At 41.9% G+C, this 13,390-nt stretch overlaps 1 protein-coding gene across 4 annotated transcripts in view; it reads left to right on the top strand.

Moving 5' to 3' along the window:
- ZNF236 (zinc finger protein 236) overlaps nt 1-13,390 on the top strand; it is a 157,888-nt gene that overhangs the window by 107,709 nt on the left and 36,789 nt on the right. For all 4 annotated transcript variants that reach the window (XM_058438250.1, XM_058438252.1, XM_058438251.1 and 1 more), the window contains one exon: nt 5,866-6,053. In XM_058438250.1, coding sequence (XP_058294233.1) covers nt 5,866-6,053 — 188 coding nt within the window. The remainder of the gene's footprint in view (nt 1-5,865; nt 6,054-13,390) is intronic.

Raw genomic sequence — 13,390 nt, 5'->3', positions numbered from 1 at the left:
GCACAGCATTGAGCTCTTCAGGCACACAGCAGACGAGTTAGCCAAGAAAGACATTATAAGAGGTCGGAGCTAAAGAGCTCTGCCCACAGTCAATGAGGAGTTAAACTGTCCTTAGCATGACAGGTGTGTCAGCGTCATGCTTTGTCACATGGAGTATCATTCTGTAAGGATTACTGGCTTATGTCTAATTCTAGGATACAAAATTCTCTCTAATGTTACCAGCCAATCGATGATGTTACTTTTTAAGTCATGAAAGTAAATAATTTTATTCAACTGTACAAAGCATCATATATTTATACAAGTTAGCGTGTTAATAACTCTATGTACAAAGCTGTCCCTTTCTAACCCAGCACTGGAAGTCTCTTACTTAGCTCATTACTTCTGCCGTTCAGTGAGAATTTTCTGACACCAGCTGAATATGGAATAGAAAAATGGAAAGGAGGCAGCTTTCCAAGATTTTAAAGCATAGAATTTTATGAAAAATAAACATATTAGTATTGGCAAAAACTGCAATTACTTTTGCACCAACGTAATAAATGAGCTCATGTAAGATAAATGACAGTTTCGTAAGTAACCATTAACAGTTTAGGATAACAGACCTGGCTCGTTCTCTTCACCTTGTAGAGATTGCATTCACTTCTTAGCCTTGTTATTTTCCAACTATGTGTATCACTTTGTGAGGAAAAAAAAACTAATCTTCAGATATGTTTGTACCCAAAAGCTAGACCTTTTTTCATGCTTAATTCTTAATTGAAACGACTTCTTGTCCCATAGTTCATTTATTCTATAAAAGATTATAGTGTCTGCTGTGTGGTAAGAATTGCACAAAATCTGGGACTATGACTCCGGGCAGGTCAGAGCTGGTCCTGCGTTCTGGATCTTAGAAACAAATGGAGTGCAGACATTTTTTGAGGAATCCACAAGTGACTATAAAATTACAGCTGTAACCATACATAAAGGAGAGGTGATGGCACAGAGAGCACATGTCACAGGGGGTGGCCCTGCGGCTTCTTTGACGACATCCTGGCCGAGATGAGAGAGGGGCTTGGGAGTGGGGCGGCTTTTCTCCCAACGCCAGCCGCTCAGCTTTGCATGGCCCGTGGTGGCCTTTAGCTGAAGCAAGGAGGTGTGGATATTTTAATGGGTGGAAGATCCAAAATATATGATGTATTGTTGAAGTTACATAGCAAATGTTTTTCTCCAAACATTTTCTAAAACTCATAGTTTGTGGTTTTTAAAGGATCAGGCAGCGTGCTCTTCTCATCTCTAGAATTCGAATCTTAGGCTGTGAGTTCATCATCTTTCCCCTGCTGCACGGTTCATGTTGCAATGTGAAGACGTGCTGCTTGTGTGGGGGCCGAAGCGAGCGGTAGTCGCTCGTGGTGCAGGGTTCTGGGTGAGATGTCTGGTTTCACGCCCTGCTAGCTGGCCTCACTGAGCAGGAAGTGGCCGTCAGCAGTGCAGCCTCATGTCTTCCTGGAAACTCTGCTCAACATCGTTAGTGAACCCCTGGCACATTGATGGAGAGACAAGTCGGGTTGTAGAGGTTTCAGTTTGAGTGGAGTGGTGTCTGTGCCTCTTGGTGATCCTGGATGTTTGCAGGCACAGCAGATTGCTTGATTCGAAATTGGGGATGTTCTGACCGAAGGGAGAAGTTGGATGGAATGAGGGCGCATGCACTCCAGGGCTCTGCTCTGGCTGCCCGCGTTTCTTTAAACTCCTGTGATCTGGCTAGTTCGGTAGTAAGTGCTGTACCTATAAATTCACCTCCACAGATGCATGTTAAAAGTGTCACACCAGCATCTCACACTCAGATGAGGGTCCTCTCAGGGCAGGCAAGCTGTCCTCAGTCAGTGGGTGCAAGGTTCCAACCGACATTTCTGTACAAACATATGCACTTTGCTGATTTGCATTTTTAAAATTATTATTCTTTTAGACCTTTTTTTAAAGAGCTAGCCGAGGCCGGGCATGGTGGCTCACGCCTGTAATCCCAGCACTTTGGGAGGCCGAGGCGGGTGGATCACCTGAGGTCAGGAGTTTGAGACCAGCCTGGCCATCATGGCGAAACCCCGTCTCCTTTAAAAATACAACAAAGTAGCTGGGCGTGGGGTGGGTGCCTGTAATCCCAGCTACTCGGGCGGCTGAGGCAGGAGAATCGCCTGAACCTGGGAAGTGGAGGTTGCAGTGAGCCGAGATTGCACCACTCCAGCCTGGGTGACAAGAGCAAAACTCCGTCTCAAGAAGAAAAAAGAAAGAGTCAGCTGAGAAAATCAATCTCTCTCTCTCACTCTCTCTCTTAGGCTACTTTAGCTTATATCCCACTTGTTAAATTAAAAAAAAAAAAAAAAAAGCTTTTCAAGGGATTAGGTGACATTATAAAATAAAAGATGAATGCATAATTAAAGAATATTTGTGTATTAATGTAATATCAGCTATTCTTAAATACAGGGTTAGTTTTATGTGATCAAGTAAGTTGTCTTATGTTCTTGAATACCTTTGGCATCTTTGAATAATCCTGGGTATAGGAAGCAATTCTTCATATATTGACCCACTTAATCCTTGATATTAAGCAGATGTTGTTAGAGTGGCTTGCACATTCCATTTGTCCTAGTTATAATTATGTAGTGGATCTCAACTCTGCAGTAGTAGCTAGGAGATTGCCTCTTAGTGAGCAGTATTTATCTAGAGTCAAAGTCAGTTTCAGGTCTAGCTTGAGGCCACACCACTAATCATTGAAATTAAAATGACATTATTTTGAAATTAAACATGACTCTTCTAAAAGGTAAACACTCAAATAAAAACCTCTAATGCCCATACAAAACTTATGTTGAGCATAATGAATATGTATGTGGCTATTATTATTTTTTGATTCTCTATGCAAGCAAGGTTTGTTTAAGACTCCTCAGCTTCTAGGTTAACTCTGGCTGTTTCATCTTAATCGAAGGCATTGAAAGAAGTGTATCACCACTTAGGGATTTGCGATAAATCCAAGTGAGACAATTAGTCAGAATTTCACATGCAGGACAAAAGCACATGCTTTTGTTGAGATTCGTGATGCAGGAGTTGAAGACTGTTTCAAAGTTTCATCCCAACAACATCCATTCCCGAATCTGACACAAAGAGTTTTCCTTAAAAAATGATCCCATAGAATGTAAGTACTGTCTCAGAAGCAGATCGTAGTCTTGATAGAGGCTTGAGAAATTTAGCACAACTTTTTAAGGAATTCATCTCAAATGAGTATTATCTTTTTGTTCTTACCTTCGTCCACTTTTAAATTTAAGATAATTTTGATGAATAAATTGAGTTCTGCTTTCAATGAAAGAAGCAAAGACCAATATTTGTTTTCCATTTATTTGTAAGGTTATTCTAGCCTTAGTTTCTTCTAGATTTAAGTATAATCACTTATTTTATTTTTAAATAGTTCAGCAATTTATCATTTCCCATTCCCCGGTGTATACTAAAACCGAAGAGGACATTCTCGTCCTTACGAGTTGTCCCTTTGAGTGACCTGGATGCTTCGGAACGAGGGGCTACCCCGATGCTTCTCTCCTGTTCTGCTGCCCCCACCTCCTCTCTTCCCACATTTCAGTTAATTGCAAGAAAAAACTGATATCATATCTTTTAAACTATGTTTAGAACCTTACAAAATTATGTTTTCTTAGAAGCTATGAGGTGATATCCCAAGAGATTTAAGACAATGTTGGGTTTGATGAGTGTACAGTTTGTTAATCTTTTTAACTTATTTTTGAGTCAGAATCATAAAGTCAGACTTGTATTGCTCTATACATGCTGGAGGAACAGTGGTTTCAGAAAAATAAGTGAAGAATAAAAGTAAGAGTCTACAATCTTCACTTCAGCATGGGATCTTCATTTTCATGCTAAGAGTATTTAATTTGAATATAAAATTGTAGCTTTTAACAAATAGATAGTTAAGAGCTATTTGTAGCTTGTAACTTAACTGCATGCTTAAGAAAATTTCAACTTTTTTCTGCTCTAGTCACGTGTTCTTTTCAATCATATTGAGGACAGTTCTGCTGGAACTGGTCTCATCCTCTTTGTGGAAAATCTGTTGAATTAGGACATTATTAAAGGTTCGCTGTTTGAGTTGAAATACGAATTTTGGCCCTGTCTGAAGTTGTTTATTATCTTCATTGAACTTTGTGTCAGGTTTCACTTTAATCAAACACAAGGCTTCTGTATCTTTTTACATTTTTCATGCTGCACAGTCCCGGAACCTCTGATACCTTAATAATCACTAGAAAGTCAGGATTAGTTGACTGGTGGGAGCGGGGAGATCTTTGGTTCCTTTATTTCAGCAGTTGGAGTTAGGTTTGAATTTTTGCTGTGCGCTGGCTTCGCCTTGGCTCTAAGTGTGATCCTGGGCGAGATTCACAGGCACATGCATCTCTTCTCTGTCTTCCCTCTGTGCAAGCTCATTGGCAGCTACCACCTGCCCCCCCGCCCCCCACCCCAGTCTCTACGGTTTTGACCAGTCATGTTAAAAACGTACCCGCAGGCTAGTGTGCGGTAAGAGTTTGTGGAGGGAATTTTAGGAGGACAACTATTAGGTCAGCTGCTGTACTGGTCACTGGAATGCTTAGCGCATGCAGACGTCCTCCAGAAGGCCACACTCCTCGGGCTCCCACCAGCACTCTGTGCGGACGCTGGAGCAGGCGGGAGGGTCTCACCTAGCTATCTGTGGAGCCCCGGCGGCTGCTTCAGCGCTCGAGCCTCCCAGCCTGCTAATGGTTCTACTGCTTTTGAAGGTTCCAGGTCTGTGCAGCACAGTGTGGGACCCCAGGAGTGTGGATCTGTGGAGGCATTGTATTTGGAGAACTCCAGCGACAAGTAAGTAACCTAGTTTTCCTGTTGGCCCCTGACTCCTAGGAGAGTGCTGGACTGATGTGACCCAAGTCACAGCAAAGTACTGACAGGAGCGTGTTTGTTTTGTTTTGAAACCTGGTTAGGAAATAGCTTTTTGAACTTTCCTTTGGTCGTCATCTCGGCATCCTTAGCGCCTGGCACAGTGGCTGGCACAAGTGGATGAGGAATACATGTTTTAGATGAATGGATGGCTTGACTGTGAGATAAAGTGAGCGTGCGTGTGTGTGCCCGTGTGTTTATGCTTTCAACGTTGTATTCACTGGTGCCCACTACAAGACTTTGATAATCCCATGCTGAACCCGCCTCATCTGCCAGCAAGGTGCATGAGGGTCTGTTTTGTAAAGAAAAGACCTTTCTTCACCGGATACCTTCCTTTCTCTTAGTATCGGCTACAATTGAGATATTTCAGTTTTGTTGTCTTTTCTGAAGAAAATTAAGATTTCATGCAGGATAAATGAATATTTAAAGGATTTATGAGATTTATTTTGAGCTCCTGTCTTTTAGAATAAGAATCAGTAAGGGTGATGATAGTGAGAAAATGAGCAGAGATAGTCAAATTTATCCTGTAAGCTCTGGAGCTAGTTATTCCTCAGTGGATCACACTTGCTTCCTTTCTTTAGCTGGTCTCTTTAGTTGTGGATAGGGACAATGCCCTGGAAATTCTTGTCTGAGCTTTCATTCTACAGTAGTAGCTGTGACTGGGACTGTGGGGTCACATTTTCACTCTTTGTTTACTGATTTTTCTCTGTGTGTGTGATACTTAAGAAGCACAGTATATTCATATGTAAAGATGTTTAAAAACTAAGAAAAGCCTTATCCTAAAATTAGAATTGAAGACCCTGTGATTTCTTTGGTGCAGCTTGGAGACCTCGGGCAGCATGAATGCTGCTTCCTGCAGGTGGGAGCATCGCTCTCCCTGTGCCCTTACACCTGGACTTGTCTGGCCTTCCCATTGATCTACTTACTTTGCCTCTTTTGTAGAACTTAACACTGCAAGCGGAAGCCTTCCTTCAACAACACCGATGTCTCCATCGGCCATCTCGACTCAGAACCTGGTCATGTCCTCGTCGGGCGTGGGAGGTGACGCCAGTGTCACGCTGACGCTGGCCGATACTCAGGGTATGCTATCTGGAGGCCTGGACACTGTCACACTCAACATCACCTCTCAGGCAAGTGCTCCGCAGAGAGGGATGCGAAAGTCCTTTCAAAAAGTGATCTTTGAAAACATTATTCATTGACTCCTTCCTAAATAAATAGTCTGAGCATTTTTTTTTCAAAATCGAAGTTGCTTTTTTTTCTGATTAAAAAAGTAATACGGTAAATGTAAAAAGGGGATAAAAGAAAATTCAGATAATATAGAAGAACATAAAAAATAAGGTAAAACATAAAACCCAAAGCTTTTTTAAAATTTTTTAATTTTTTTATTTTTTAAATTGTATTATTATCATACTTTAAGTTTTAGGGTACGTGTGCACAATGTGCAGGTTTGTTACATATGTATACATGTGCCATGTTGGTGTGCTGCACCCATTAACTCGTCATTTAGCATTAGGTATATCTCCTAATGTTATCCCTCCCCCCTCCCCCCATCCCACAACAGTCCCCGAAGTGTGATGTTCCCCTTCCTGTGTCCATGTGTTCTCATTATTCAATTCCCACCTATGAGTGAGAACATGCGGTATTTGGTTTTTGTCCTTGCGATAGTTTGCTGAGAATGATGGTTTCCAGTTTCATCCATGTCCCTACAAAGGACGTGAACTCATCATTTTTTATGGCTGCATAATATTCCATGGTGTATATGTGCCACATTTTCATAATCCAGTCTATTGTTGTTGGACATTTGAAACCCAAAGCTTTAATCCCACCACCCAAATGGAACCACAGTTAACATTTTAATGTATATATCCTTCTACACCTTTATGTGAATGTATAAGGTACATATTTATAAATTTCTGCAGAAATTTATAAAATGATGTACACATTTTATTGTGTACATCATAAAGCTCAATAAAGATGAGCTTTATTGAGGGGCATTATGTTGTGTTCATGGTTTCAATAAGTAGTATGGACATTTTCATGCCCTTAGTCACTGAGATTCTTAGATGAACTCCTACCAGTAGAAGTGCTGTGCCAAAGGGGTGTAAATTTTTACATGATTCTTTGAGCTAAGATGCTGAAAAACCTTTCAGACTTTAATTAGGAAAGTCATAATGATACATTATGATTAGTTACAATGAAGATGAATTATAACAAGGCTATGCCAGCATTTTGATAGTTGAAGACTAATTATAATAAGGCTGTGTCAGAATTTTCATAGTTGACTGTAAAAAAGTCTATTCTTTGTTGATGTAAATTGTGATTTCTGTGTGTCTGTTCCTGGCTGTAATAGAAGCAAAATACGCAGCAGAATTAGAAAGCTGAGGCTGGACACAGGTGGCTCCTGCCTGTAATCCCAGCACTTTGGGAGGCTGAGGTGGGAGGATTGCTTGAGCCCAGGAGTTTGAGACCAGTCAGGGCAACATGGAAAAACTCTGTCTCTACAAAAAATAAAAAATTTGGCCAGGCATGGCAGTGCACACCTGTAGTACTAGGTACTCCGGAGGCTGAGGTGGGAGGATTGGGTGAGCCTGGGAAGTCGATGCTGCAGTGAGCCGTGATTGCACCACTGCAGTCCAGCCTGAACGACAGAGTGAGACCTTCTCTCTCTCAGAAAAAAAGCTGAGGTTGTTTTCACCAAAACACATTCCTTGATTGTCCTTTCTCTGCTTTTTAGGCTCACTGTACAAGAAAAACAGATTTTGGCATCTAGAGCAGGATTGATCCTAACACTATTACAGCCACTTGCTGAAGAAATGACCTCTTCTAAGCTCTAGTCCCTCTCATTAGTGAAATAGCAGCATTTCCTCTGCACTGCTTCAAGGTAGCGTTCAGTCAGTCTCCCTCAGTTGTGGGATGCTCACATGTTGTTGGCAAACAGGCTCTGCCTAGGGCTCCTCACCGAGGCCCCCTGCATAGCCACTACCCTCTTCTGAGGTGACCCAGGCACACCACATGCGAGGGTTCCTGCTCAGTGGACACAGGGGCTCCCCTTTGGCTGACCTGCCTGTAGCCAAGCAGCCCTGCCTACGGCGTGCCCCCAGGGACCTGTCGGGCAGCCCCTGACAGCCACGTGTGGTGCTGGGAAGCAGAGCGTGCATCTCATTCACAGGCATTCCTCCTGAGCTGTGCGGAGCGCCTGACTGCTTATGGAGTTTAACACACCTTCTTCACCTGCTCTTATGCACTATCAACTCCTGCTTGTCACATAATTAACCTTCTAAATGTTAGCAATTCGCATCATGTTTTAAAATTGTGGTTGGAACAAAAGTAACCGACTGGCTGGGCGTGGTGGCTCACACCTGTAATCGCAGCACTTTGGCAAGCTGAGATGGGCTTGACGTTAGGAGTTTGAGACCAGCCTGGCCAACATGGGGAAACTCCGTCTCTACTAAAAATACAAAAATTAGCCGGGCATGGTGGTGGGCGCCTGTGATTCCAGCTACTTGGGAGGCTGAGGCAAGAGAATCACTTGAACCCGGGAGGTAGAGATTGCTGTGAGCTGAGATCGCACCTCTGCACTCCAGCCTGGGTAACAGAGTGAGACTCCATCTCAAAAACAAAAACAAACAAACAAAAAAAGTACCCATCCTAAGATGTAAATGACTGGGGTGTGCTTTCCCAGATGCAGGAAGCGTGATGATTATGGTGGACCAGCCAGGTCTCCTTTTCTACCTGTGATCTTGGTCACTGTATCTCAGGGCCTAGTGAAGCCCCCTGAGTCTGGGGCAGGCAGTGGGCAGGGGGAGGCTGGATGGGAGAGCACTTTTCCTTATTTACCATTCGAGGAACACACTTCAAATCCAGGTACAGGAGTCCGTACACTAACTCAGAGTCATTTGTCTTTCCCACGTTTTTATTTGCTGCTAAGATGTTGTTTTTATATTTAAATGATGATGGCTGTAAATATGACCTTACACTTCCTGTTGTCTTGTGAAGCCTTAAGGGTGTAACGTGCATTGGGCTTTGGGAACACGGTGGGCGACCCTAGCACTGCATTTGGGAACACGGTGGGCGACCCTAGCGTTGCATTTGGGAACACGGTGGGCGACCCTAGCACTGCATTTGGGAACACGGTAACTGTCCTGTCGTATGTGTGAGTCAGCTCCCAGGGTCCCTGGTGTGTTTCTTATTGTAGGCTTTTAACTATCGTAATTAAAGACATAGTAAAGAAGTAAAAATTATTTAAAATAGAAATTTTAATTAGTTAAATGCCTTTGAATAACTTTTGGAGGGTGGGGATTGAGTTTGCTGAGAAAAACCCAGAAAGGCATTTATTTCAGTGATTATGAGAGTGTATTTTCTGTATGTTAAGTTTTATCACTTTGAGAATTATCCACTACAATTAAAATGAAAGTTCAGTAAGTAGTTCTCAGTATTTTCTAGGTTGTATTTTTAAAGTCTGCAAACATTGGCCAGGATGTCCCATGCCTTTTTTGCAGAACAGGGGTCCCCAACTCCCAGGCTGTGGACTGGTACCTGTCCATGGTCTGCTAGCATCCGGGCCACACAGCAGGGGTGAGCGTGGGCCAGAGAGCATTACCGCCTGAGCTCCACCTCCCGTCAGATGAACTGGGGCGTTACATTCTCAAAGGAGCATGAATCCTATTGTGAACTGCACATGTGAGGGATCTAGGTTGTGTGATCCTTATGAGAATCTAGCTAATGCCTGATGATCTGATGTGGAACAGTTTCATCCTGAAACCATCTCCCCAAGAGCCCCTACCTCAAATCTGTGGAAAAATTTTCTTCCACGAAACCAGTCTGCCTGGTTCCAAAAAGGGTGGAAACTGCTGGTGTAGTGCACACGGGTCACCCAGGAGCCTTGTGAGCGGGCAGGTGGTTCTCCAAGCAGGTTCTTCAAGAAGGGCTGTAGAGTGAAGCTTTGGTGGCAGTGATGACCCTGGGATGCGCTGTGGCCCGTTTCTGGGCCTGCTGTCTTCACCAGCTGGCAACCCAGGTTTCCTGGCTTCACACCAGTGGGTCACTTTCTCATTTAGGATGCTGCTTTTGGACAAAAGTCCTGTGGGTCCCCAGCGCCTCAGGACAGACTCCATCAGCTGCCCCTCTGGCTCCTGCCTGGCCCCTGCCATGCCACGTGGACTTGGGCTCTGCCGGCTGAGCTGCCAGAAGTACCTCGTTTGCCACGCCCTCTCCCTCCCACCCACTGCACAGGTGGCTCCTGTGCCTGGCATCCATGGTGTGCCTGCAGCCACACACCCTGCCATTAGTGCTTCCCTGCTGCCCCCCTCAGCCCTTTCACTCTGGCCTGCAGACATGGGAGCAGGAGGCTTTGTGAGCAGCAGGAGCCAGGTGGGTCTTCTGGAACCTGTGTCTATCCAGATAAGTTAGTGTTTCTATTAAGCTTTGGTGGGTTAAGTTCATTCTGTATATTCTTTTCTGTACTTTAAAAAAAATTATCAAATACAAAATTTTTAAACCAAATTGATTAATTAGCATGCATTGTCCAACAAGTAATTTTAAAATATCCAATAGAAATTGTGTAGCTTTATTTGAATCTTTTTTCTATTAGCTGGCAAACTTAGACTTATGCTGATTTAATACTCTGAAAACTTGCAAAAACCAGATGAAAACTTTCTTAGCTTTATGAATGGTATTTTTCTAAACATAATGAATCCTTATAGCAATAAAACCACCATTTTATTGTCAAGAGATTAATGAACCTACAAGAAAATGGCTGTAAATATGTAAATTAAATTTGACCTGAAAATTAGAAGGTGGTCAAGAGAAATTAACCAGTGTCTAATGATGATTGTTCAGTTAAGAGTTATTCACTAGGGGATAAATGTCGAAAGATTTAATATTAGTTCCTTAAAATGACACGTGCTCCTTGAACTTAATGAGGAAATGGACTAATAGCACGGGGAAGAGATCCAATGTGAAGAAATCAAATTGTTCAGCATTATACCGCCCCGAACACTGCACTCTGTGTGTGGAAAAATAAGAATCTCCCTAAGGGAACTGAAGGAAACAGTAATATAAACATAGAAATTACTGTACATATTTAAAAGATAGGAAAGTCACATAAACTTATTATGTATTATTTTTTCTTTATAAAATCCATGAAAGAAAATGTTCCTAAAAACAGAGAAAGGTGGTCTTAGTTTACTTAAATAGTATCCTTTTTTAAATTTTAATTAAAAAAATTTTTTTTAAATTAAAAAAAATTTTTTTTTAATTTTTTAAATTTTTATTTATTTATTTTTTTTTGAAACAGTGCTTGCTGTTACATTCTCATGTTGCAAAGTTCATGTGCTCCTGGGGAATGCAAATTTCTGTAATCTTTACCTCAGTGTAAACCAAATATAGTAAAGAAACCAACTGCAAATGATAATACAAACCAAAAGTAAATAACCTTTAGATTATATTGTTTTAGCCGATTTGTGTATCACTTCCATAAGTATAGCTAATTGTTGAGTATAGATTTTATTGGACACTGATTTTTAAATCAGGGAATTTGCATTAAGAATACTTAAGGTTGACTGGGTATGGTGGCTCATGCTTGTAATCACAGGCTGAGGCAGGTGGATCACCTGAGGTCAGGAGTTCAAGACCAGCTTGGCCACCATGGTGAATCCCCATCTCTACTAAAAATACAACAAATTAGCTGGGTGTGGTGGCATGTGCCTGTAATCCCAGCTATTCGGGAGGCTGAGGCAGGAGAATCGCTTGAACTCGGGAGGTGGAGGTTGCAGTGAGCCGAGATCATGCCATTGCACTCTAGCCTGGGTAACAGAGCACAACTGTGTCTCAGAAAAAAAAAAAGAATACTTAAGGTTTGCAATTGAAACAAAAATGATAAGCTAATAAATTACATTTATTATTATTATTAAAGTTTTTATTTTGAGATAATTGTAGACTCGTGGGCAATTTTTAAAAAATAGTAGAGAGATTCCATATACACTTACCCAGTTTTGACCAACAGGAGCACGTTGCAGAACTGTAGTATAATATCACAAACAGTTATTATCATTGATAAGCCAAGATACAGAATATTTCCATCATCTCAAGGACCCCTCGTGTTGCTTTTTATAATGACTTCAAGACCCTCTTAACCCTGACATCTGCCACTCTGTTCTTTATTTCTGTAATTTTGCTATTTCAAAACAACAAGAAGTTGTAATTTTTCCCTTGATATACCTGTATAAGCTAAGACTCTCAAATATCTTACCTTTAGTTTGGGAATATATTAATTTATTGAGCCAATTGGTTCTTATGTGCATCAGAATTTCTGACCAGCAGTTTTTTTGGTCTTTGATTAATGAAACAAATGTGAATTAATAAGTCCAGGTGGATTAATACAGTTTTTCAAATTGGGTAGTCTGATAAGAAGGGTGGTGGCAGCAGCTGTCAACAGACATGTCACAAAAAAGTATAGCATTCACTGGTATTTGAAAATAGCAATATTCAATCAACTTCTCTATGTAGGGAGGTAGGGAACATGAAACTTTATTAGTATAGATAGGAACTTAAGGTGCAGTGGCTCACACCTGTAATCCCAGCACTTTGGGAGGCCAAGGCGGGTGGATCTCCTGAGGTCAGGAGTTTGAGACCAGCCTGGCCAACATAGTGAAACCCCATCTCTACTAAAAATACAAAAATTAGCCACACGTGTGGTGCATGCCTGTAATCCCAGCTACTTGGGAGGCTGAGGCACAAGAATCACTTGAATCCGGGAGGCAGAGGTTGCAGTGAGCTGAGATTGAGCCACTGCACTCATGACACTCACAGACACTACCTGGGTGACAGTGCAAGACTTCATCTCCAAAAAAAGAAAAAGAACTTTTCAATTTAGATCATGTTTATGTAAAAAATTAGGCTGATATATGGAGATACCTAAAATAGCCTCATTTTGCTTTTTTAAAAAGCTGCATATCGGAAGTAAGGAACCCAAATCAAGTTAGAAGCTCTATTTTTCTGGAATCCCTGATGATGACTTTGTATGTTTTTGGCTTCTATTTTGCCACCTGCCACTCTTTCCCTTAAGAAGTGAACCTAAAATTCTCTGATGGAGGAAGTTTTTAAAAATGCCACCTCAGTCCTATTTTTCTTCTACTGTGTCTGTTATAGTTTGGCCGTGTCCCCACCCAGATCTCATCTTAAATTCCCATGTGTTGTGGGAGAAATCTGGTGGGAGGTAATTCATTCATGGGGGCAGGTCTTTCCCTTGCTGTTCTCATGATAGTGAATAAGTCTCATGAGATCTGATGGTTATAAAAAGGGGAGTTTCCCTGCACAAGCTCTCCTCTCTTTGCTGCCATCCATGTAAGATGTGACTTGCTCCTCCATGCCTTCCACCATGATCGTGAGGCTTCCCCAGCCACGTGGAACTGTCAGCCCAATTAAACCTCTTTCTTTTGTAAATTGCCCAGTCAAGGGCATGTCTTTA

Source organism: Hylobates moloch, unplaced genomic scaffold (assembly GCF_009828535.3).
Source record: "Hylobates moloch isolate HMO894 unplaced genomic scaffold, HMol_V3 SCAFFOLD_5, whole genome shotgun sequence".
In the NCBI taxonomy this organism is placed as follows: Eukaryota; Metazoa; Chordata; class Mammalia; order Primates; family Hylobatidae; genus Hylobates; species Hylobates moloch.
Note: the sequence above shows the minus strand (reverse complement) of the source record. Positions and strands in the feature narration are given on the sequence as shown.